General features: G+C 42.1%; 1 protein-coding gene across 5 annotated transcripts in view; it reads left to right on the top strand.

Moving 5' to 3' along the window:
* The window catches only part of ATG5 (autophagy related 5), a 117,632-nt gene that overhangs the window by 30,046 nt on the left and 61,004 nt on the right, over window positions 1-26,582 (top strand). For all 5 annotated transcript variants that reach the window (XR_013345607.1, XM_077812880.1, XM_077812879.1 and 2 more), the window contains exons 4-5: window positions 1,176-1,338; window positions 25,744-25,838. Coding sequence is in view for 4 of the 5 variants with exons in the window: in XM_077812880.1 (XP_077669006.1) it covers window positions 1,176-1,338; window positions 25,744-25,838 (258 nt within the window). In the remaining variant the exon portion in view is untranslated. The remainder of the gene's footprint in view (window positions 1-1,175; window positions 1,339-25,743; window positions 25,839-26,582) is intronic.

Raw genomic sequence — 26,582 nt, 5'->3', positions numbered from 1 at the left:
AAGGCTGGTAAGGATTCGCACTGTCTTCAGGGGAAAGTACTTGCAGCTGGTGTTGCCTTATCTATAGGGCCCTACCAAATTCATGGTCCATTTTGTTCAATTTCGCGGTTATACGGTTTTAAAAATAGTAAATTTCATTATTTCAGCAAATTAAATCTGAAATTTCACGGTGTTTGTAATTGTAGGAGTCCTGACCCAAAAAGGAGTTGGAAAGTGTCACAAGGTTATTGTAGGAGGGGGTTGCGGTACTGCTACCCTTACTTCTGTACTGCTGCTGGCATTGGCACTGCCTTCAGACCTGGCCAGCTGGAGAGTGGCAGCTGCTGGCTGGGATCCCAGCTCTGAAGGCAGAGCTGCTGTCAGCAGCAGCGCAGAAGGAAGGATGACATGATATGTTATTGCCTCCGGCTGTCCAGCTCTGAAGTCAGCGCAGAAATAAGGGTGGCAGTACCATGACACACCTAAAATAACCTTGCGACCACCACCCTCCCCCCACCACAACTCCCTTTTTGGTCAGGACACCCAATTTGAGAAATGCTGGTCTTCCCTATGAAATCTGTATAATATAGGGTAAAGGCAAACAAAATACCAGATTTCACAGGGGGAGACCAGATTTCGTGGTCCGTGACACGTTTTTCATGACCGTGAATTTGATATGGCCCTACTTCTCTGTATTGTCATTTTACATGTAGTATCTGATACTGTGTGTTGAAAATTTGGTACAGTACACCCAAATGGAGGAAATAAAAATGAATGACTGAAAGAAACTGGTAAACTGGCCCATCAGGAAAGATGCTGTTGGGAGGAGATAACTTACAGTATTATCTACCGTTGCAGAGAAATGGCCAACATATGATACCAAAACTTAAAAGGTGTCAAATACTATGCAAGCATTGAAAAATTTCCAATTTGATTATTGGGGATGTTTTTTCTTCCAGGAGTGAAGCCATGAAATCTGAATGATGCTTTGGTTATAAATCATTTTTTCAAAACTTAAATCTCTTAATTCACAAATAGGTATTGTGACTAAACCTGAAGTCTATAAACTGGATGAGGATTAATGATCTATTTGCTTTGTCTCTGTGCTTGCTGAAAAATAAATATTTTTGTCTATTACTAAGAGATGCGCAATATACTTATTTCTTTTGGTCTGTGTTCTTAAAATTGTTTTGTAGAATTTCCCAGAAAAGGACCTACTGCACTGTCCTTCTAAAGATGTGATTGAAGCTCATTTCATGGCTTGTGTAAAGGAAGCAGATGCCTTAAAGCACAAAAGTCAAGTCATCAATGAGATGCAGAAAAAGGATCATAAACAGCTCTGGATGGGGTTACAGAATGGTAAATACAACATGTCAAATTAAAGAAATTTCAATTTATTAGGATGTTAGAAAAGTTTTTCTTCAAAATCTGAATTATTGTAGCAGGGTCATGTAAAATGCCATTTTCCACACTATAGTCTAATCAAAGGGCTAAGCAATTTAGTGGAGATTCAACTGTTTTTCATCTCTAGTACCAAGATGCAAGTCTAGCTTGAGATCTTCTGAGAAATAAACCGGGTTGTGACTCAGTTCACATCAGAGCCACATAATATTTAATGTAGTTTGATGCAACTGCCAGTCTGAACTTGGGAAACACCCAGATCTTAATTAGTATTGAGTATGAATTATCTCTAACCCCCCAAAAAGTGGTGTTCTGGTTTATGGTTTGAGATCATTGCTGGGGCAACAATGGTAAACTTTCATTACAATTTCTGGCATATGAATAATCTTGCCCATTCTCCCACCCCAAATTTAAATTGGGAAATGTTCTTTATCTGCCAGCTAAGCACCTTTATAACTTCATTTCTTACAGGATGTAGATATTTCACTAACTGCTGACTAGATTATGAGAAAAGATTATAGTACTTGTGTGGTAAATGCTTTAAAATATATTTTCATATCTTTTTGTATGTCTGATTTCTAGAAGATGCCATTGGTTAATATTGGTTAATCTTATACAAGATATAAACCATTATTCCTGGGGGAATTCTGCACCAAAAAATTAAAAATTGTGTGCACAATATTTTAAAATTCTTCAAAATTCCGCATATTTTATTTTTCAAAATAATACTATATAATCATGCCACTTTCAATTATTTTGGTAACTTATTTCAAAATACCTGTCAGCAACTATGTCTGTAACAATACAGACACACACAAAAAAGTTCCCCGAGGAACAGAGAGTTAAAGAACCCCCTGTTTCTCTTCCCCCTCCCCCTCAGAGCCCAGCGGGGGGGTCAGACACTTGCACACCTCTTCCCACCAGAGCCCAGCTGCAGGATCTACCCCAGCCCAGACACCCACACCCTCTATTCCCCCAGAACCCAGCCACGCCCCTCTAGCACCCAGCTGCATGGCCTCATCCAGCCCAGATACCCGCATCCCCAAGCCCCGTAGCCCAGACACTTGCATGTATCCCCTACCCCCCCAGAGCCCAGCTGTAGAGCCCCCCTGCCCAGACGCTTGCACCTCCTCCTTCCCCAGTGCCCAGGCATGCCCTCCCCCAGTTCAGACACCCACACCCCTATCCCCAGAACCCAGGGATTTAGAGGGAGAAACAGCCTGATGCTGGGTCCTGGGTTTGTGTGAGTTTCCTGCAGGCAGCCTCCTTCCTTCAGGTGTGCTGAGAACTGCAGCTGCCTAGAAACACCCTTCCCCCCGGCCCATTCACCCTGTGTCTTCTATTTGCAAGCTGGGCTCCTTTGAGTCCAGCAGCCCCTAGTGGTGACCAGCAGCTCTGCAGCCCATTTCTGTGGGAGAAAAAGGAAATTCTGTATGTACTACAGTAATTTCTGCGCAAATTCTGCATGTGCAGTGGTGCAGAATTTCCGCAGGAGTAAAACCCTTCAAATATGTAAATTTAATGAGTTTAATGTATAAAACACTATACATTACATATGAATATGTAAATCATACCAAAATGCATATTAACTTGAGCAACACAAGGAAAACTCTTGAATGTAAACCAAGTACAGTAAAAGCTCTTTTATCTGGCACTTCACCGATCAGCAAACTCTATAAACCGGCGTTTCTGATCCGCACTGAAAGTCCAGTTTATAATGCGGTTGGTGTGGGGCCGGCAGGGGGCTGGGGCATGGGAGGAGCCTCAAGGTGCGTTCTGGGAGGGAGTTTGGGTCCGGGAGAGGGCTTGGAGCAGAGGGTTGGGGCACAGGAGGGGCTTGGGGAGCTGGATGGGGGGGCTCACCTCTGGAGGCTCCCCACAAGCAGCTCCCTGTCCCTGCTGTTGCTGGCAGAGGTGCAGCCAGGTGGCTCTGCAGGCATGCTGCCTCTGTCCCCCCTCTCTGAGTGCTGACTTTGCGGCTCGCAGCCCCTTGGGAGCTGCTGGGGGAGGCGCCTGCAGATGGAGGCAGCGTGCCTGCTTGCAGAGCTGCCTGGCCGTGCCTCCACCACCAGGAGCAGCAGGGATGGGGAGCTGCTGGAAGCGAGCCTAGCCTCCCCCTCATCCGGCACCCCAAACCCCTGCCCATGCCCCAAGCCCCCTTTCGGACCCAAACTTCCTCCCAGAGCCTGTGCCCCACAGTTGCTTCCATGCCCCAGCCCCGCACTCATCCCCTGCCCCTGCACTCCAAACCCCTCCCTCTGAGTTAACTGGCATTCTTAATTTGCCAGTGTGCCCGTTAAAAAAGGTTTTACTGTAAAACTGCATGTTAAGCTTGAGAACCAATAAAGTCAGGAAATTAGTTAAGATTTAACATATAAAATGTCAGCCTGAATTTGTGGGGGGGTTTTTCCCCTGGTTAATGTCACAGTCTGAAATTATTCTGGCCATTTGAAGTAGCTTCTGGCTTGCAAAATAACTAACCTCTGAGTTTGTTAGCCCCAAATACTGTTAGTACTGATGATGTCTTCCCTGGGGAGATGTGATGTTTTGGGTCCCATAAGGGACAGTGGGAAGATGAAAGAGTCATGATAGTTTGACATTGGTTGGTGGAGGTCTGAGAGATGTAGTTAATATAATTCCGTAGATTTGCATCCTGTAATTAGTGGGAAATAGCTTTAAAGTTTGGGTCAGTTAAAAAAAAAAAAAAAAAAAAAAAAGATTAGTTGTGAATATCCATTTTGGTGTAAATGCAGCTAATTGGGTGAGTGACATATTTTTTACATTAACAGTAAATACAGAATTTTAGCTGGCTGAAAACCATATTACTCTTAAAAGTAAACTATTTTAAAAGGGCAGATTGTCTTGTAAATCAGTAAGAATGCATATTTTCAGAAGTTGTATTTTGAGAAAATGGTTTGCTATACCCATATCCATCAAACGAAATAACAGTATCATCTGTATCGTAAACAACTGTATTAAAGAGAAATGGAATGGAACACTGTGCCTACGTAACGGTTTCTTGTTTTGAGACGCTAATATTTTCTGGACTCTCAATATTCTTTGGAAATGAAAACTTGTCATTTGTGTGGTTGTCCCAGCACTTAAATACTCATAGTAATGCTTTGTGTTGGTAGTTATTTGCTCTTATTTTATGACTAGCTTTATAAAAAGTACAGTGAACGATTTACACAATTACCAAGTGAGTATTAAGGTATATCAGGCATATTAGAGAAAGGAAATAATATGAATGAAGGTCCCTCATTTGACATACGATGATTTTATTCAGGTGCTACAGAATCCTGTAAGGATACGTCAAGGCATAATTTGGTGATCAGTTGTTCTCCATATGCATTGAAGTTAGGACAAGAAGTAGTATGCTTAGTTTGCAGCGAGGGAGATTCAGATTAGATATTAGGAAAAATTTTTAACTATAAAGATAATTAAATACTGGAATAGGTTACCAAGGAAAGTTGTGGAATCCCCATCATAGGAGGATTTAAAGAACAGGTTAGACAAACACCTGTCAAGGACAGTATAGATAATATCTAGTCCTGCCTCAGCCCTAGGGAATGGACTAAATGAACTCTTCAGGTCCCTTTCAGTTCTGCACTTCTATAATTTTTTGATTACTATAAATAATAAATTGAGGAGCGAATGAGCCTATTATAATTTCTCTTGGCACATTCTACTATTACATTTGTCTAGAGGAATCAAATGATAATATTATACAAGTGAAATAAGGTTTGTTTTAGTGCCCTCTTAACTGAATTTATTCTCTAGCAATAGGCCCAGTTAAGTGCTGGGACTGTTTAGGGCAGTGCTAGTTATAGATTCTACTATTGTTATAATGGTTTAAAAAAATCAGTTGCAGAATGTCATCTTATCTAAAATAAAGCTTGCTAGCTACTTGTTAGAGTATGGCTTAAGAAACATCTAGCTCAGTTATAAGTGTAACATAAGTTAGGTTTCATTGTAACTGCATGTATCTTTAAGGGATAAACCAAAAATTGGTGTTTATCAGTTATAGTGAACCAGAACTGTACTACATATATTTGGGAATGATGATCTTAAGACAGGAGTTTGCCTAGTAAGGTTGGTTTTGTACAGGTTTCACTGTATTTCGTGAGAAACAGCACCTGGGGAACCTGATATCTACATGAGAAGTTTAACAAGCTTTTGAATACTTTCAAATGCTAATTTTAATGTCTCAGCTCTCCGTAAAAGAGAAATAAGAAAAGCTTGTGAAACTAAGAAAACTCTTTTTAAGACATGCTGTACCTTTCAGTATGTTTTTATAGGCTTTCGTTTTAGATGTAATGATTTTAAACCTCTCTGAAACAAAGTTTATGACCACAAAAAAAGAAAAGAAAGTATCATTTGTGATAACTGCTTTATTATACCTTATGAGACACATCTGCAGATTGTTTTTCTATGAAACTTCAAGTAATTTTCTTCATATCTTAAACAAAAATAATGGTAGTTACATTTTTAAGTACTACTAGCATAAGCAACTCTGAATCAAACTTACTGGATGGCTTAAGACGTTAAACTTGTGATTTTTTTTTTGTAAATAGCAAGTTTGCATAATTTTCTGATGTCAGAAGGGACAATCAATATTACAAATATCATAAATTAGTTTGGGTCGGTCTTTCTAACTGAACTGCAGTTGCCTTGTCTGGTTGCATGGGTAACTTTCCAGCAACACTCTCTGTAGACCTAGTGTCCCTTAAGGGACGAGCAGTAACAGTAGATTTATGGCAAATCTTGTGTTAGGGTTGCCTGACCTGGTGTCCTATCATTCTTCAGTCCCTTTGGTTGGCCTACTGATCAGCCACCAAATCAAGGAAGAGGTCAGGTCTCTGCCCATCCATTTGTGGTGATCTCATTTATCCTTTCAACATCATTAAAGGCCTATTTCTAAGTTGGTGTTCCTCAACTAGAGGGTTGGGACATGCGTGTGAGCCATACTAATCCAGGATGCAGGGGAGAAGATGAACAGGACAGAGGAGAGAAACTTTGTGGGAGCAAAGAGGAAAAGCTGAATCAAAGATCCATGAGAGTGTTTTGATGACAAAGCTGTATCTCTGTTTCTAATTACAGGGAAATTTCTTATTGCTGTCCTTGCATCTGAGTCACTTTATTGTTCCATCATTATGATGGATCAAGGAGGCCTGACAGGTTGTTGTGTTTTTTTTGGTGTGGGTAGGGATTGGTTTAAGTTTTTTGGCTTGTTTTTTACATTAGAAATTCAGGTCTTGTCTATAGTGAAATGATGTCACAGGATCAAGAAAGTGAAAGCTGAACAACTTAAGAGGGGAAATTATTTTTAATTGAACTGTTCAAAACTTTATCAAAAACTATTAGTAACAGAAGTTGTAAGTGTTAAAGGAAGTCTTGGTTAAAGATTCAGCACACCTGCTTTTTATTTGATGTAAGAGCTCATAAGTAAGGCTACGTTTTAGTCATGGGTATTTTTAGTAAAAGTCATGGACAGGTCATGGGCTGTAAACAAAAATTCAGAGCCTGTGACCTGTCCATGATTTGTACTATATATTCCTAACTAAAACTTGGACCTGGGAGCTGTGGATACTCGGGGTGGGGGAGGGGGAAAGACAGCGGTGCAGGGGGTGGCATGCAGTCTGGGACCCCCACTGCAGGAAAAGACAGCGGTCCTGGGGGTGGGGATGGTTGGCGGGGCTGACATGCTTCCTACCTGGCTCCCCGGGAGCGGCCAGCATGCCCCTGCAGCTCCTAGGAGGAGGGAAGGCCAGGGAGGCTCTACATGCTGCCCCTGCCACAAGCGCCGGCTTCACAGCTCCCATTGGCTGGGAACCGCAGCCAATGGGAGCTGAAAGGGCAGTGGAGCCCCCAGCTGTTCCACCTAGGAGCTGTAGGGACATGCTGGCTGCTTCCAGAGAGTCCCCCTGAGGTAAGCGCCGCGTCAGACCCCAACCTCCTGCCCCAGCCCTGAGCCGCCTCCCACACCCAAACTACTGCTTCTGCTTTTGGAGAGGGGCACGATGGCCTGAGACTGCCTCAGGAGCAGCTGGCATGGCTGACCCAGGGGCTGCTGGGCAGCCCCAGAGCCAGCCATGCCAGCTGCTGCAGAAGTCATGGAGGTCACAGAAAGTCATGGAATCCATGACCTCCATGGCAGACACACAGCTGTACTCAGAAGATACATGCTCTGAAACGTTCATGGGTTCCTCAAGCAAAACCAGTGAAGACCAGACTTTGTTTCTGATACTTGAAGTAGAAAATAAGCAGCAGAAGCTTTTGTTAAAAAAAACTTGTAAGGCCGCCTTTTTATATATTATAGAAGATAAAAGGCACATTTTTTGCTTAAAATATTCCCCATAAATTCTCTTTAATACCTCTTTCTATTGAGGTGCTTACAGGAAGTTGGACAGCTAAGAGAGAGATTACTTTCATCTAAAAAAAACTACTCTATGCTACTTTTTTACATCCTTACGCTCTCAACCCCATCCTACTGTTTGTTCTGGGTCATGTCTAAAATATTTTAAGGTACATTCTTAAGGCATTGTAAAACAATAAATAGGAATAGCTAGGATCTTGCATTGAGGTAGCACTTCAGGATTGCATTGTGCTGAATATACACGACACACAGGGCTTAACAAAAGATTGTTAATATACATTATTGTACTGCTAGAAACACTTATTAGCTGTGCTCCTACAATATATTTCATTGTAAATTTTGTTATAAAGTCAGAGTTGACCAGCACATTTTGACAATGAGGAACAGATCACCCTAATCTCAAATGGGGTTTTGTAACCTAAACAAAAGTTGTCTGTTTTAAATTAGTAAAGCAGATAATATTTATTTGGAAAATTGTCAGGGGCTCTGTATGAGAACAAGTGAATGGGAGGGTAACAAGTTCTTTAATCATTAAACCATCTTTCTTCTCACCATCCAGCTCCCATAGCTCTGTCAAAATTTGAATAGTATTTTTCTCTGTTGGTAGGAATTTGGGTAAACTTGGGACAGGGCTAAGCTATTTCCTTGTTTTTCGGGAATGGAAACATACATCTGTCAGAGCAAGTTACATTAGAAAGGAAACTTTGTTTTTTAGTTTGTTTTCCCTTTCTAACTTGCTATTTTTGTGTCCAATATAAAACAAAAAACACCAAACAAATGCATATTTTCAGAATTTTGGATGCACCTCCACTGCTGAAAGTGGTGTTTCTTTCCCACATCTCTTTGTCTGTAAAATAATGTCTATTGCAGTCTCGGGAGCTTTACTTAGAATTTCTCCTCGCTTTGACCCTGTTTCTTCTGAAGTCCTTATTCATTCCTTAAGGGCTTCCTTTCTTGGTGCCTGCATTCTCCCTTCCTTATCTTCCTAAATCTTTATGCTTCAGAGTGTTCAGAATGCTATGTTCAGACTATTCTCTCCCATCAGGAAATGGAACCAGATTGGTGATGGAAAATAGAAGCATTCTGTCATCTTGAAATCAATTTCAGAATCTCTCTCTGGTGCTTATAACTTACTCCATCGTAATTTTGAGTTTGCAGCCATCTTTCCTTCAGTCTTGGCTTCTTCTGTTCCCTCCCTGCACCTAAAATCAGTTGGTCTGTCCCAGACATGGCAATAAGACTCAAGGGGAGGAAGAGACTCAACAGATAGTCCTGTCTGAAGATTTTATCCGAGCTTCTAGTGGGCCCAGGGTGAGATGTGGTGCTCTTTTCCTTTTCTACCTTCAAGAACCCGCCTGCCCAAGTGTTCACTCTAGCACATACCTCACTATTACAGTCTAATGTTTAAAATGTTACTGAATGTTGATTAGCTCTATGGCTAATTACCATGAATGCATAGCTGATTCCACATTATGGACTGCATTTGACCACTTATAGCATGTGTTGTGTCCTTCTAGAGCAGGGGTGGGCAAACGTTTTGGCCTGAGGGCCACATCAGGTTTCCGAAATTGTATGGAGGGCTGGTTAGGGGAGTCTGTGCCTTCCCAAACAGCCAGGCATGGCCTGCCCTCACGTCCTATCCGACCCAACTCCCCTGCTTCTCACCCACTGATCCCCGCCCCCCCCGGGACTCCTGCCCCATCCACCCTCCCCCTGCTCCCTGTCCCCCGACCGAACCCCGGACCCCCCACCCCTGACTGCCCCCCCACCGCCCCATCCAACCCCTCCTCTCATTCCTGACTGCTCCCCCCAAGGATCCCTGCCCCATGCAACCACCCCTTCTCCCTGTCCCCTGACCGCCCCCGGAACCCCTGCCCCTGATGGCCCCCCGCCGCCCCATCCCCCCTGGGACCTTTGCCCCCATTCAATCCCCCTGTTCCCCCCCTGACCACCCCGCCCCCTATCCACACCCCTGACCACCACCGCAAACTTCCCTGCCCTCTATCTAACCCTCTCTGCCCCCTTACCACACTGCCTGGAGCACCGGTGACTGGCGGCGCTACATCCGCGCCGCCCAGAGCACCAGGACAGGCAGCCGTGCCGCCCGGCTGGAGCCAGCCGTGCCACCGTGCGTCGCAGATCACCGGGTCAGGCTATGGCTCTGCAGATGCACTGCCTAGCAGGAGCTCGCAGCCTCGCTGGCCAGAGCATTCCGCCAGCGGTACAGTGAGCTGAGGCTGTGGGGGAGGGGCCCGGGGCTAGCCTCCCAGGCCAGGAACTCAGGGGCCGGGCAGGAGGGTCCTGTGGGCTGGATGTGGCCCACAGGCCGTAGTTTGCCCACCTCTGTTCTAGAGTTTGACTCTGAGATTTTTGGGAAATGGTGCTTCTCATAGATCCATTTCATTAAAGATAGGATTTTCTGATTCAGTTGAAAAGGAAAGCCATAAATTTAAATTCAACAAATTTTTAAGCAAAGTTTTCTGATCATCTTCATTAGGAGCTAGCATACAGGGGACTGCAGGCAATGGAGTTTGAGAGGGGGAGAAGGAGATCCTCCTGCTGAACGAACAAGGTGTGATTACTAACTTTGGGGTGAGTGAGTTTGTTGGATGTTTGTAGTTTATTTTTCTCTTTCAGATTATTTCAGTTACAGGGTAAGTTAGGATTTTGTGTCTGGGGACTGTTTGAGCCTTTGTTCCCTGGATCAACCTTGGTCATCTTTGATCAACCTCAATCAGCCTTGTGATCACCCTCCCCCTGTGTGATTAATGAGGGCGTAGGGCTGACCTAGGAGAGAAGGCCTTAAAGACCAGAGGGTAAGCGACAAGGGGAGTTTAAGAGGGAGTTTGTGGGAGGGAGATTTAATAGAATCGCTATGGTTAGGAAGGGCTGCATCATCAACGCTGCTCCTGTCTCCTTCATGTGCACCTCTATCCAGACAGACAACCTAACCATGGATGCCTCTACCCAGATCCTGGTGTGGATTTGCAGAGAATGTGGCTTGCATTTCCCACTCACAGAAAGCCAGGCTGGGGGGACCATCCTGTGTGAAAGGTGCCTGCTGGTGGAATCTCTCAGGAAGGAGGTGAGAGAGCTCCAGGAGGAGGTGGCTAGGCTGAGGAGCATCCGTGCCCATGAGGAATTCCTTGAGAATATTCATATGTAGGCATGCAAGGCTGAGGAAGATATCCAACTACAGAGGATTGCTGTCACATCACCAGGGAGGAGGATATAGCTCTGTCTCAGGGAGGACACTGGCTGCTGATTACTTCTGGCATCAAGCAGTGCTCCACCTACTCCCAACCCACCCACCATGGTGATGGAAAACTGTTATGCTGCTCTGGCAATGAATGATGAGGAATCACCTCCAAAGGTGGAAGCGGAGAAGCCATGTATCCCGAAGGCTGGGAAGATTAAAGCCACCACTCTCAAGAGGAAACATAGGGTAGTGGTGGTTGGTGATCCTCTTCTGAGAGGGACGGAGGCATCCATCTATTGCCCTGACATGGCAAATCAGGAGATATGCTTCCTGCCAGGGGCCCATATCCGAGACGTTACGGCAGGATTGTCGAGGATCATCCAGCCCTCTGACTACTACCCCATATTACTCATCCATGTGGACACTAACGATACTGCGAGGTATGACCCTCAGCAGATCAGAAATGACTAAAGGGCTCTGGGAGTAAGGGTGAAGCAGTTTGGAGGGCAAGTGGTGTTCTCTTTCATCCTTCCAGTCAAGGGTATTGGCCCAAGCAGAGACAGATGTATTCTCAAGGTGAATGTCTGGCTGTGAGGATGTTGTTGCGAGGAGGGCTCCAGCTTCCTTGTCTTTGGCATCCTGTTCCAGGAAGGAGGACTGCTAAGCAGAGATGGGTGTCACCTATCAAGGAAGGGGAAGAGCATGTTTGGATACAGACTGGCTAACCTAGTGAGGAGAGCTTTAAACTAGGTTTGAAGGGGGTAGGTGACCAAAGCCCACAGATAAGTAAAAAATATGGAGACCTGGGAGAAGGTTTGGAATTTGGAGGGAGCATGGGCTGTTATAGCAGGGATAAGGAAGAGACAAGACAGGAGCGGGGTGTGTGTGTAACAAATTGGTATCTTAGATGTCTATATAGTAATGTGAGAAGTATGGGGAATAAGCAGGAAGAACTCGAAATGCTAGTAAAGAAACACAACTATGACATAGTTGGCATCACAGAGACTTGGTGGGATAATAAGTATGACTAGAATATTGATGTAGAAGGGTACAGCTTGCTCAAGAAGGATAGGCAAGGAAAAAAGGGAGGAGGTGTTGCCTTATATATTATAAATGTATGCACTTAGACTGAGGTTGAGATGGAAATAGGAGACAGACTTGTTGAAGGTCTCTAGGTAAGGATAAAAGGGGTAAAAAACAGGGTGATGTCATGTTAGGGGTCTACTACAGATCACCTAACCAGGAAGAATAGGTGAATGAGGCTTTTTTTTAAAGAAAAACAGTTAGCATGGATTTGTCAAAAACAAATTGTGTCAGACCAACCTGATAGCTTTCTTTGACAGGGTAACAAGCCGTGTGGATGGGGGGAAGCGGTACACGTAGCATTTATTTGAGCATAAGCTTTCGTGAGCTACAGCTCACTTCATCGGATGCAGCATCCGATGAAGTGAGCTGTAGCTCACGAAAGCTTATGCTCAAATAAATTGGTTAGTCTCTAAGGTGCCTCAAGTACTCCTTTTCTTGTAGTATACCTTGACTTTAGTAAAGCTTTTGATACTGTCTCGCATGACCTTCTCATAAACGAAGTAGGGAAATGCAATCTAGATGGAGCTACTATAAGGCATAACTGGTTGGAAAATCATTCCCAAAGAGTAGTTATCAGTGATTCACAGTCATGCTGGAAGGGCATAATGAATGGGGTCCCGCAGGGATCAGTTCTGGGTCCGGTTCTGTTCAATATCTTCATCAATAATTTTGATAAAGGCATAGAGAGTACACTAATAAAGTTTGTGGATGATACCAAGCTGGGAGGGGTTGCAAGTGCTTTGGAGGATAGAATTATAATTCAAAATGATCTGGAGAAATGGTCTGAAGTAAATAGGATGAAATTCAATAAGGACAAATGCAAAGTACTCCATTTAGGAAGGAACAATCAATTGCACACACAAAATGGGAAATGACTGCTTAGGAAGGAGCACTGTGGAAAGGGATCTGGGGCTCATAGTGGATCACAAGCTAAATATGAGTCAACAGTGTAACATTGTTGCAAAAAAAGTGAACATCATTCTGGGATGTATTAGCAGGAGTTTTGTACGCAAGGCACAAGAAGTAATTCTTCTGCTCTACTCTGTGCTGATTTGGTCTCAGCTGGAGTTTTGTGTCCAGTTTTGGGCGCCACATTTCAGAAAAGATGTGGACAAATGGAAGAAAGTCCAGAGAAGAGCAACAAAAATGATTAAAGGTCTAGAAAACATGACCTATGAGGGAAGATTGAAAAAATTGTGTTTATTTAGTCTGGAAAAGAGAAGACTGAGAGGGGACATAAGTTTTCAACTACGTAAAAGTTTGTTACAAGGAGGAGGGAGAAAAATTCTTCTTAACTGCTGAGGATAGGACAAGAAACAATGGTCTTAAATTGCAGTAAGGGAAGTTTAGGTTGGACATTAGGAAAAACTACCTGTCAGGCTGGTTAAGTACTGGAATAAATTGCCTAGGGAGGTCGTAGAAACTCCATCATTGGAGATTTTTAAGAGCAGGTTAGACAAACACCTGTCAGGGATGGTCTAGAGATAATACTGAGTCCTACTGTGAGTACCTCTTGAGGTCCTTTCCAGTTCTGTGATTGTCTCAGTCCTATCAAACAATCAGGAAAACACTAGCTTTACATGTCTTTTATTGAGAGCATGATTTAAATTTTAGGCCAACCCAAGTGGTGGTTCTTTTTAGGAGTCTTCCATTAGATTGGCAAAACGTAGCACTGAACGAAAATATTAATTAATATCGCTAAAAAATACAACTAGTGAAAGTTAAAGAGAAAATAAAGGTTTTTTAGTATAACACTTTAAAAAGCTGTGATTATTGTGATTGGTTTATAGAAAACAGTAATTATTCTATGATTCTTTACCTTCAGTGTTCCTCCGATCCACCTCTGTGCCTTCTGCAACTTCTGTGTTTAAGTATTTGGGAGACAAATACAAATTGAGGGCTCTTTAAAAAAAATATTCTGTAAAACTACTATATTACTTTACTTTTTATTGCTTCCTTCTTCTTCCTACAGTGTTAGTCAGTTGTCTGAGGCATGGCAAGAGAAGCTGGAACAGGTTAATGAAATGGTATCTTAAAGCTTTCCTTTTTTGCCATTTCAGGTTTGTCTTTAAAATATTATATCAGTGTGTTTTGTTGCTGAAATGTTTGAATGGTGTTGGTTATCCATTACTAAAATTCTTGGACTTTCGTGACTGTTTTCCTCATGTGCCTGATTTTGTGTTTTTTCTTTTTTAGAAGTATTTTTCTCATATCACATTTTTCTTTAGAACTTAATATTTTATCATTTCAAGACATGGTAGTTGGGGTGTTCTATGGAACAATAATCAAATTCCTTTATTTGGCCTAGCTTAACAGCTGCTAAGATGTGTCATTGTTTGGCCATAACATAAGCCTTGTTACACTCCGTATTTAAGTAATAAGATGTGTGTTTTCACATAGGAGCAATGGGAAGAAGTACAGTTGCTGTTTCTACTTAAAGAAAAAAGTATACTTTGGCCTGATGCCTTGCATATCCTTACTTGAGCTTCATCTAGATACACTGATGACCTAGAAGGGGAAATTATATGGCCAGTTTCTAATGCAATAAAACAGAACACTTACAGTGAAACTTCAATACATGAGCTTGTACATTAAGTGAAGATAATTACAGAGGTTGTATCCTACTTACATCTGAAAAAAAAATTATCTTCAGGGCTTGACAATCAGGAGAATGTAACGTGCTGCTGTGTCAAATAATTTTTCAAAGTAAATGACCCATTAACATAGTTAAATGCCTGCAACAAATTGACTTGAATCTTATCAATAACATTGTGTTATGACCTCTTCCTCCCAAAAAAGTAGTTGTGGAACATTATTCAGAAAACTAAAGTAATATAAACACTGAAGTTCACTAACTTCTAAATCCTCCATGTAATGTTGTTAATTTTTTCCCTACTCTTTATCTTCTGTTTTGCCTGTTCTGTGTTCATTTCTGTTTTTTTCTGCCTCTTATCACCATCTCTGTTGCTGAAAATTTCTTATCACTCTTCCTAATCTGTTTTGTTTCCCATTTCCCACAAGGCTCATTTTTAAATTTTGTCAGGACAAGTTCTTTAACCCATACCTAGTTTTCTTCCAGATAGCCTTGTCTCCCTAATCCTTCTATCTCACTGCCCATTCCCACAAAAATACTTCCTTCTTGTTAGGTTTCTTTTCCCCTTCCCTCCATCCCTGTCTGGACTTGTGTTTCCCATATGTATACTCTCTCTCCTCCTTTGCATTGTCAACAAAAGAAAAGCAAAAACTTTGATATTATACAAATTCAAGTTTTAAAATTTTCAGAAGGAAAACTATTTAAAGAATGAACTCTCTTCCACAATAAGCCATTCTCTGTTAGGAAGGCCGTTCTCTGTAACCTGTCTGGAATAGAGCAACGTCACTTTCCCTTGTAACAATAATTCAGATAATCATGTTTGTAACACATTTTCAAGCTGCTATTGCTTGTTGGCCATTTGTATCTTGTCTACAGTATACCAGCAGTTTTACTGTTCTTTGTAGATGTGATAGATCAAAGGCCTCTACATCTTATGTTCCTAAAACATTTGTAAATGGCCTCCAGAGAGATATAAAATTATATGAGAGTTCTTTGTCCGCTGGAACTGTGCCTGTTTCATTGTGATAAATGCCTGGGAGGGGGAATTTAAAAGTTAAACTGCCTTCTTCTTTTTTTTTAAAGCTATGTTACTACACACTCTAATTTTAAACAGTGCTTTAAAGTTTTCCTTATTTATATTAGGTGTCTTGTTTGCAGTTTGGACGTGAAGAATTGTGATTCTTCAGCTTGGCTGCTCAAATTGATCCCAAAGGCACAGTTTCAGTCTGCAGTAAAGTCCTAATCCCTTATTTACTTTAGTTAAATATAATTTTCCAATAAATAGGCATAATTAGGTAATTTAACCATAAGATGGCACCTTTAATATCAAGGTGTTATAGGCTTGTGAATTTCGTGACGTTTATTTAATATTAACTTAATTTCAATGTATTTTGAGTTTGCATGTTTAAAACCAAATTCACAGTTGAATAACTATATGCATGGGAAGCCTTCCTGTGTTGCTCTGTAAGGTCACTACTCTCTCCACTTACTTTCAGATCTCTTTTTCAATACCTGCCTCTTCTGTGATGCTTATAAGAGATCAACCAATTTAATAATGGATTGATGGACACATGGCATTAGTTAGTATTTACTTTAGAGGTCATCTCCTAAAGAATGAATGCCATGTATTAATGTAAAGAAGCAACAGTTTATTCCCATTATAAATGTTTGGTGAAAGCTCTGTCAGTCAGCCCCATAAGATGGGATATGAAATCTATATTGTTGTGTAACACCATTTGCATCTATTTCTCTGCAGTTATTTAGCCTGAATCTTTTACCATGGAACAAATTACCTTCTAGTTCTCCATAGCAGATCATTGTCACCTAATACCTGGAAGTAGTCTGGAAATACCTGCAAACTTGCCAACTTCTCCAAACAGTGAGTTCACATTGCAGTGCTCAGAGGTATCATCTGGACAATTTTATTTACTTACTTGGATTTCTTCAGTAATAAAACAGTTGGCAAGAGGTCAACATATCGTGGGGACTTTTCCATAAAAAAAAAAAGTGATTGTAAGGCTCCTTTATGAAAAAGAAAAAACACTTCTGTTTTCTACTTATGGCAGTGTAAAGCTAAAAGTGAAAGTCTTCTCCATACTTACATAACAAATATCTTGTCAGTATTCAGATATACTTTGTTAGTCTGAAAATGGTAACAGCTAGACAGTAGTCCCAGATAGGCAGGGCAAATTTTTATCTCTAACTCTTCCTATGCTCCATTACCAAAACAGCAGCAGCATCATGACTGTTGGTTGTTTGGCTCTGCATTTTTATGATACAAGAACACTGAATGATCTTGGCATATTACAGAGGGATCCTTCAATAGCCAAGCCACGAAAGAACTACCAACTTTAAATTAAATGTTAATTCTATATATAATATAATGTAAATGTGGTTGATAAAGGATAAGTTTTAAATGTAATGCTTCTAGAATGTTTGCTTTATGTATGAGGTATTCTGGATAAAAAGAGATCTTCACATACATAATATGACTGTTTGGCTGAGCAATTTAAAGTGATTTATAAAGTGTTTTTAACTAGTCCAACAGTGTTAGAGCTACAACGGTAGGACTGGTGTTGACTTTGGAGAAGGCTACTTCCCCTCTTCCCGGGTAGAGGCAATGTGTGCTAGGGGTCTGATCAATGGGAAAGATGGGTATTTTTGATAGGCAGGGTAGATACCATTTTACCACATTAACTTCTAGGCATAATTCCATAGGATTGTTTGCGTTATGTAGTTTCAGAGCTAATTTGTCAATAGGAGCATCTCATGGTCTGTTGTTCAGCTGGCATCTTAACAGTCTGATTGATTTGTAATGGTTCTGCCAAATACTTACGATTACACATTGCTGGTATGATTTATGTTGTCCATGGATGTGCAGTAGAAGGAACATAAATGCAATTTAGTTGCTTGTGAAAGAGTGAATTGAGTGATATGGAAGGTGCAATCCTTTATTTCTACAACTAGTAGAGCTGTGACAGCAATGGTATAAGTTTCATAATTGTGGGTCACCGATGCCTCAAACTTGTGTTAGAGGAGCCACTCCCAAAATGACTGCATGTCTCCATGAACTTTGGATCCTGGGCACCTCTACTAAGACTGTCAAAAGACAATTAAATGTTGTGTACTGTGGACAATTGTACACTAGCTTCGATCACCACCTGATTTCACATAAGCCAACTGTGATGGGTAGGGCAGGGGTTGATGCAGGCCAAGGTAGAGGCAGGGAGGTGGGTCATCTGGTCTCATTGCTTCCTGCATTTGTGTTATACATGAGGTCAGACTAGATGATCACAACAGTTCCTTCTGGCCTTGGTATCTGTTAATTGTAAACAGAATTTGCTTGAAGAATACAGGAGGCTGGGTGGGGAGGGAAGTGCTTTCTGGCCTTGTCTACAGTACCGCGGTAAGTCGACCTAAGTTACATTACTCCAGCTATGTGAATAACATAGCTGGAGTTGACGTAGCTTAGGTCGACTTACTGCGGTGTCTACACCGCGCTGCATTGACAGGAGATGCTCTCCCATTGACTTACCTTAATCTTCTCGTTCCGGTGGAGTACTGGAGTCAACCGGAGAGCGCTCTGCTATCAATTTAGCGTGTCTTCACTAGACACACTAAATCGACCCTGCTGCATCAATCGCTTAGTGATGTTCCTTTAAAGGGCTGGAACCGATTGAGGGGGAAAGGTCTGCTGGATGGAGACTTCCATGCCATGATATCCATCAGGTGACAACTTTTTGAGTCTCTAGCAACTACATTGGAGTCAAAATAGTGAATTTATATAAGGTGAAAGGCTTTGAATCCCTTTACTATTCCCCCTGAGCCACTCATACCGAAATGCTGTTTCAGTTTTGAACTGTCAGATTGCTGGGTTGAGCAAGGTAGATTACTAACAGCTGTGATAAGGTAGTATGCATCTGCATTAACACATGTCTATAACATATCTCCACTGTTTGTCTTACAATACTGAGACCCAGAATGCTGCTTTGGTATTTTGCAGTTAATTTTTGCTATTAGAAGAGGTAATAGCTTTAAAACTGAAGAATTGAACAAATGTTTTATCCAAACTACAGATTTCATAGAATCGTACAAATGTATGGTTGCAGTGGACCTTGAGAGATCATCCCACTGTCAAGGTTCCTTCCCCACTCTGAACGCTAGGGTACAGATGTGGGGACCTGCATGAAAAACCTCCTAAGCTTATCTTTACCAGCTTAGGTCAAAACTTCCCCAAGGTAGAAAATATTCCACCTTTTGTCCTTGGATTGGCCGCTACCACCACCAAACAAATACTGGTTACTGGGGAAGAGCTGTTTGGAATCGTCTTTCCCCCCCAAATACTTCCCAAAACCTTGCACCCCACTTCCTGGACAAGGTTTGGTAAAAAGCCTCACCAATTTGCCTAGGTGACTACAGACCCAGACCCTTGGATCTTAAGAACAATGGACAATCCTCCCAACACTTGCACCCCCCCTTTCCTGGGAAATGTTGGATAAAAAGCCTCACCAATTTGCATAGGTGACCACAGACCCAAACCCTTGGATCTGAGAACAGTGAAAAAGCATTCAGTTTTCTTACAAGAAGACTTCTAATAGAAATAGAAGTAAATAGAAGTAAAGAAATCCCCTCTGTAAAATCAGGATGGTAGATACCTTACAGGGTAATTAGATTCAAAACATAGAGAATCCCTCTAGGCAAAACCTTAAGTTACAAAAAAGATACACAGACAGAAATAGTTATTCTATTCAGCACAATTCTTTTCTCAGCCATTTAAAAAATCATAATCTAACACGTACCTAGCTAGATTACTTACTAAAAGTTCTAAGACTCCATTCCTGGTCTATCCCCGGCAAAGACAGCATAGAGACAGACGGAGACCCTTTGTTTCTCTCCCTCCTCCCAGCTTTTGAAAGTATCTTGTCTCCTCATTGGTCATTTTGGTCAGGTGCCAGTGAGGTTACCTTTAGCTTCTTAACCCTTTACAGGTGAGAGGAGCTTTCCCCTGGCCAGGAGGGATTTCAAAGGGGTTTACCCTTCCCTTTATATTTATGACACCCACCCATGCCACTGTGCTGAAGCAGGGGCAAGTATGCCTAGACTGACCCAGACAGTTGTTTGTCTAACCTGTTTCTAAAAACCTCCAATAATGGGAATTCCACAAACTCCCTTGGTAACCTATTCCAGTACTTGACTATCCTTATAGTAAAACATTTTCCCTCATATCTAATTTAAATATCCCTTGCTGCAGATTAAGATTACTTGTTGTCCTTCCTTTAGTGGACATTGAAAACTGTTGATCACTGTCCTCTGTATGACAGTCCTTAGCATAGTTTACTCCTGGGGGAATTTTGTGACACTGTGTGTGTGCAGAATTCATGTCCCCCATGGATTTCTTTGCTTACCCACAGAAACTGACTGGGAAGTAAAGGGAAGCTGCAAGAGCAGTCACACGCACCTCCCCAGCAGCGCAGGCGCATTGCTTTGGGTGCCTGGAGCAGTTGGGCTCTGAGAGGTCATAAGTTACCATCAGCAAAGCGAGGCAGCAAGAAGAGCTCTACCTCTTCTCACCTGGTACTGAAGAAGCCAGCTTGGGCTCCATGTGGACTTCGCTCGGAGCAGTTGAGATCCATGATACCATCAACTCCCTCAGCCACTATTACTTCGTTGCGTGCCGTGGACACAGTACTGGCAACACTCTTGATGCCTCAAGGAAAGCTAAATTCCTGAGACCTTGCTATGTCTGAGATGCCCAACTCACTTGCTTGGCTCCGATATGCTCCAAGGACTTGCTGGTCTCCGGACATTCGAATGGTACTGACTGTTTCATCTCCTCTTTCTTCCAATGCTCCACCGCTACAGAGTGATTTGGAAGAGGAGAATTCTGATGAAGATCTTGTCTTGGTCTCCCAAATATCTGTGCAAGGTTCTTCTCTCCATTCTATAGAAGCTCTTTTCCAGAGGTCTCTGAGGAGATTGGTTTCACTCGTGGTACACCCAGACTTGCTGGTATGACCACCCATAGATGCCCCCAACCATGCAATATACGCCACCTCGTTAGTCATACTAGGACCTTTGGGCAGCCTATCGCCAGCAATTCTCTAGCGTGTTGAGCACCACCCACCAAAGAAATAGTCTTCATCATCCTCCCTCTCTAGGAGATGAGAACCTCAGGAAGAAACCTTTGAGAAACAAAAAGCTAGGGCTGATGAAGGTGTCCCTCCACCAGCCAACAGCTCTTCTTCATCCCTGAATGAAGCAGTTATGCCACCTCTTCCATTCCTGGTGAAGGATTTCAAGCAGTTTCAGGACCTTCTCAAAAAAATTGTGGATTCTTTGCCGATCCCTCTTGAGGAGGTTAAAGAATCACATCAGAAGCTGCTTGACCTTCTTTATGCAACTTCATCTGCCTGCATTGCCTTGCCTATTAACCTTCGCAGGGTCCAGTGGGGCCTCAATATCTATCTGGCACATCTCAGCCACAATTTCACCTACATCCGAGAGAGTGGATAAGAAATACTATGTTCCATCAGAAGACTCAGAATTTTTATTTTCTCATCTCTCTTCTAACTCTTTGGTGGTTTATATGTTTAATGAACATGGGAGGCAGCACCAACCGAAATCTACGCACTACGACAAGGATCATAGTAAACGCCTTTACGTGTTCTGGTAGAAAAATTTTATGCATCAGCTACCAGGCATTAATAGTGAAATACAATCATACCAAGCTGAACTCATTTGTTGAGCATCAACCAGCAGAACGTAGAGCAATTCCAGGCAATTATTGCAGAAGGCCCACTGCTCACCAGAACATCTCTGCATATCTCCCTCGATGCTGCTGATACTGCTGCTTGTTTGATTTCTACAGCGGTAGTTGTGAGGAGAGCTTCCTGGATCCAGCTCTCAAGATTTCCGAAGGTGGTCCAAAATATTGGTTGAAGATATCCCTTTTGATGGTACTAATCTGTTTGACAGCACAGATTAATCTGCACCCGTTAAAGGACTCCAGGGCTACTTTTTGTTCACTTGATCTATAACCTGCCCACAAGAGAGCGTTTACTAAGTCCCAGATGGCGCAAAGATCCTGTCCTGCTCAACTCTTAAGTCCCAGAGATCATATGAACCTCAACACCAAAGACAGAGATTCCAGAGAAGAAAACAACCCACTTCTCAACCTTCAACCTCACAGACTCCCACCTCAAAGCACCCATTTTGACAGGATGGTTGAGGTCCTGAGTTAGCATCCCCATTCTTATCAGCTGAATTGATTCTCCAGCCTTCCTCTTTTTGGTGGCCACCCTTATTGCTTCCAGCAGGCTTGGAAGTCACTCACTATGGACAAGTATAATCTGGAGATCATTTTCACAGGGTACTCCATCCACTTTGCTTCTCTTCCATCTGCCAGTCCCCGTTCCCCATCCCTCTTCAGAGGCCACTTTCATGAGAACTTGCTATGACAGGAAAAAGACTCTCTCCTACTCCAGGGTGCTATAGAACTGGTTCCTGTGCAGCAGAGAGGGAAGGGGTTTTATTCTGGGTATTTCCTGGTTCCAAAAAAGGATGGCAGTTGGAAGCCTATCCTAGATTTAAGGCCTACTCAACACCTTTATGAAGGCACAAAAATTCTAGACACCTACCATAGGACAGATAAACACCTAAAGAAACCTCTCTGTACATCAACTTCCTGGAACACAGGACAGTCAGATACACCTGTCTCCAGTTTCTACCACTAATCGGGGCAAACAGATAAAGCTCATAATGGAGAACATGCATGAAAAGCCATGTGTTTAGATGTGGTATCAAACTATTTCATTTGTGCACTTCACACAGGCTGTGCCCTTGCTGCCTGACATTGAAACAGCACCACTGACCTCAAATTTAAGTTAATTCCTCTTACAGCTTGTAGCAATATCTTGATTTTAGTAAGGCTTTTGACACAGTCCCACATGAAATTCTCTTAAGCAAAGGAAGAAAATGTGATCTAGATAAAATTATAAGGTGAGTGAAAAACTGGTTGAAAGACTGTACTCAAAGAGTAGTTATTAGGGGTCAGTGCTTGGTCCAGAGCTATTCAATATATTCTTTAATGGCTTGGATAATGGAGTGGAGAGTATGCTTATAAAATTAGCAGATGACACCCAGGTGGAAGGGGTTGCAAGCACTTTGGAGGACAGAAATAAAATTCAAAACAACTTTGACAAATTGGAGAACTGGTCTGAATTCAACAAGATGAAATTCAATAAAGACAAAGGCAAAGTACTACACTTAGGAAGGAAACAAATCAAATACACAACTACAAAATGGGGAATAACTGGCTAAGTGGTAGTGACGGAAAAGATCTGGGGCTATAATGGATCACAAATTAAATGAGAATCTGCAGTGTTATGCAGCTGTGAAAAAGGCTAACATCATTCTGGGGTGTTTTAACAGCAGTGTCATATGTAAGATGCAGGAGGTAATTGTCCTGCTCCATTCAGCACTGGTAAGGCCTCCTAAGGAGTACTGTGTCCAGTTCAGGGAAACTCACTTTAGGAAGGATGTGAACAAATTGGGGCAAGCCCAGATAAGAGCAACAAAAATGATAAAAGGTTTAGAAAACCTGACTTATGCGAAAAAGTTGTGGAATCCCCATTGTTGGAGATAATGAGAAACAGGACAAACACCTGTCAGAGATGGTCTAGGCCAGCATTTCTCAAATGCGGTCACTGCGACTGCATTCGGCCACCAGGGGCTTTTTTTGTGGCCACAGCCTCCTGGGCGATGATTGCAGGGGTGGGTGCAAGCAGCGTCCCCTTCCGCGGGACTGCCAGCAGGGGTTGGGCCCTGTCCCCCTCTGGAGTCAGAAACGCTGGAAGAGCAGACAGCTGGTGTGAGTTCCCCACCTTCCTGGGGCCAGTGGGGCTCGGGCTTCCGGCCTCAGCACTGGGGTAGTGGCAGCAAGCTCGACCGTGGAGCGGTGGGCTCTGGTCCCTGGGTGCAGGGATTCAGCTTGGCCCCTGGGCTTCACGTGCTGGCCTCGAGCTTGCCACCCCTCCCATCACCGCTGGCTCCTGCTGCCTTCTCCAGCCCCTAAGCCGCCTCCCCATCGCACCTGGCCTCTGCTGACTCCTCTGGTCCACCCATCCATTGCCCCTGACCCCTACTGCCTCCCTATCCACCTCCTCATTCAGGGCTTAATTTGTCCCCCAGCTTGCCGGGGCTGAGTAAATTTGCTGTGGAAAGTGATATTTGTATTTTTGTTAATATATCTTTTCACTGTCTCCCTGCTAGCAAGCAAGTCTGCTTCTGTGAAAAATATTAACAAACACACACATACCACTTTTCACAACAGCAGACTTGCTAGCTAGCAAGTCTAAAACAAAAAAGCAGCCCAAAAAAGGAAAAGTAACAACAGCAGCAAAAGACAAGAACACGAAAAGCACCTTATTTTTGTTTCTATTCTGTTTCGGTCCAGTAAAGAATAGACACAACAGTACATTATCTTGATTACTGAGTTTGAAAAAAAAAGCCCTACATAAATAAAGTACGATTTGGATATGTATATGTGCATTTCCCCCCCTAAAATTAAGTATTTTAGGAAAAATTGTCAGAGCAGCACCAGCAAGAGTGGGTGGCCGCACTTTGAGGCCACCAAAAAATTTGTTGAGCGAACCCCTGGACTCTAGGTTTACTTGATCCTGCATCAGCACAGGAGCTGGTCTTGATGATTTCTTGAGGTCCCTTCCAGCCCTATGTTTCTATGATTCTATAATATGTATCAATCATTGGTAGCTTGTTCAGGATACAGATAAACCTTTTTTGCCTGGATTGAACCACAGCAATCATATTATGCCTGTCTAATTTTATTTACTTTGGTTACCTGTAACATGTTGGATTTAAAAAAAATAAATAAAAAAAGTAGACCTTGACTGTATCTGAGATCCAGTTGAGCATTGTTGCATTGGGTATGTGTGATAATCTACAACATATATGCCTTAAGAGAGCCATCTGTTGTGTCTTAGGTTGGCAGTTGATCAGGACTTTGTGGGCCCCTAGAGCACTGATGTCTCTCTATCTCTGTCTACTTCTTAATAACAAACCTGTCTCAATTTTAAAGGTATTTTTCAGTATGAGCGTGATTAGCTCCCCACATGTCATCTCCCTCCTCCCCTTCCTTTTTTTGGTATTTGTTCTGCTTGGTTGATATTATCTGAATATCCTCTTTGCCCTTTTAAAGTGCTTTCCTTATCCTATTTTAATTAAGACATTTGTTTTACATATTTTAATGCTATTGTGTTGCACGGCACTCAGTGTGCTTTGGCAGAGACGGAATGTATGCTCTCTGAAACTACTTCATTGTTTCTGATATTACCAACATTAAAACCAGTTAACTTTTAATATAAATTACTATGTATAATATACAAAAATTGATGTGTGTATGTTGAACATATTAAACGTTTACTTTTATTTTCAGGTTGTTCCATCAAAATGTTACACATTTCTTCTGAGATTTCGCTGTTTACAAGTGCTTCCATATTTACCAGAGTACCAGAGCAGATTATCCTAAAAGACCTTCTCTAACTGCAAATGTCAAGAGACAAAAATAAATTTTGTCTCCATGTTGCTGCTTCTGCTCTTAGGTCTCCTGTACTTTGCACCTGATTTTTCCTCTCAAGTTAAAAAAGCTGTTAAATATGAAAAAATGGGTAGCAGAGAGCAGTAGTAGCAGAGAGCATTAGCAATATCTGCTTCTGGTTGAAATAGCAGCATTCTTAATGCTGTGTTACACAGTATTTCTCTACCCTTGGAAGAAGCAGAGTGAAATGAAATCAATTTCTCTTTAGTTTCTGACAAGTCATCACATCGTGACTGGTGGCACAACATAGATTACCTGCTCTATGTTTATTTTCAGCAGTGTGGGAGGGCAATTCCCCTTCTTGAGGCTATATAGGGAACAAGAATTATGGGGAAAAAAACCTACTCACAGGCAAAAATTCTGTGATAAAAGGGTTTTAGATGCTCCACTTTCCTGCGTGTATGATTGTGCCTATCATATTTTGTGTATTTTTTTCCGTAAAGAAGCATATACATTATTAATGCTAATAATTAATACAACTCTTACTTTCACAGACAAATTTGACCAATTTTGGGCCATAAATCGGAAACTCATGGAGTATCCTCCAGAAGATAGTGGATTTCGCTACATCCCATTTAGAATATATCAGGTAGGAGACAACATGAAAAGCCTCATGTTTTACAAAACTGTTGTCATGCTGAGATCTGTCAAATGTAATGGAAGTAAACCGTATGGAATGATAAGTCCACTTATTTTTAGCTGGAAAGTAGAATTAGGTGGTCTGTTTCCTCACATTTGCTGGGCTGTTCAGTTGCATGAATTAACTGAGGAAATAGAAGAAAGTCCATAGAGCTTGTTACTCTCACTTGATCCTAATAAGTAATTGCTGCTCATTGTGCCAGAAATAGGTGCACAATACACAAAAGTATGCTAAGTGCTTTACAAACAAATAAAACAAAATACTAGCCTGTGTGTTTACATTCATAACTCTGCTAGACACTAAAAATCATGGTCTTAATAAAGTGACTTGATTTATGACTTAATGCAACAATCTGTAACCCATTAACCCCCATTTTTTGTCCTTTGATTACAGAGGGGTTATTGGATCATTTCATCTTGAATGGTCTCTTACAATAAGTGTTAACTACCTGTGCTAAACGATCAGTTCCACCTTGTATTTAGCTGTCACAAAGGGCTTGTCTACACATAAAGTACTGCAGCAGCACAGGTGCACCTCTTTAGTGAAGAAGCTACTATGCCGACGAGAGAGCTTCTCCTGACAGTGTCGTTAACCCACCTCCACGAGAGTTGGTAGCTATGTTGCTCTCCTGTTGACATCGTGGTGTCTCCACTGGAAGTTAGGTTGGTATAATTACATTGCTCAGGGTTGTGG

This window comes from Eretmochelys imbricata, chromosome 3 (genome assembly GCF_965152235.1).
Source record: "Eretmochelys imbricata isolate rEreImb1 chromosome 3, rEreImb1.hap1, whole genome shotgun sequence".
NCBI classification, from domain to species: Eukaryota; Metazoa; Chordata; order Testudines; family Cheloniidae; genus Eretmochelys; species Eretmochelys imbricata.
Note: the sequence above shows the minus strand (reverse complement) of the source record. Positions and strands in the feature narration are given on the sequence as shown.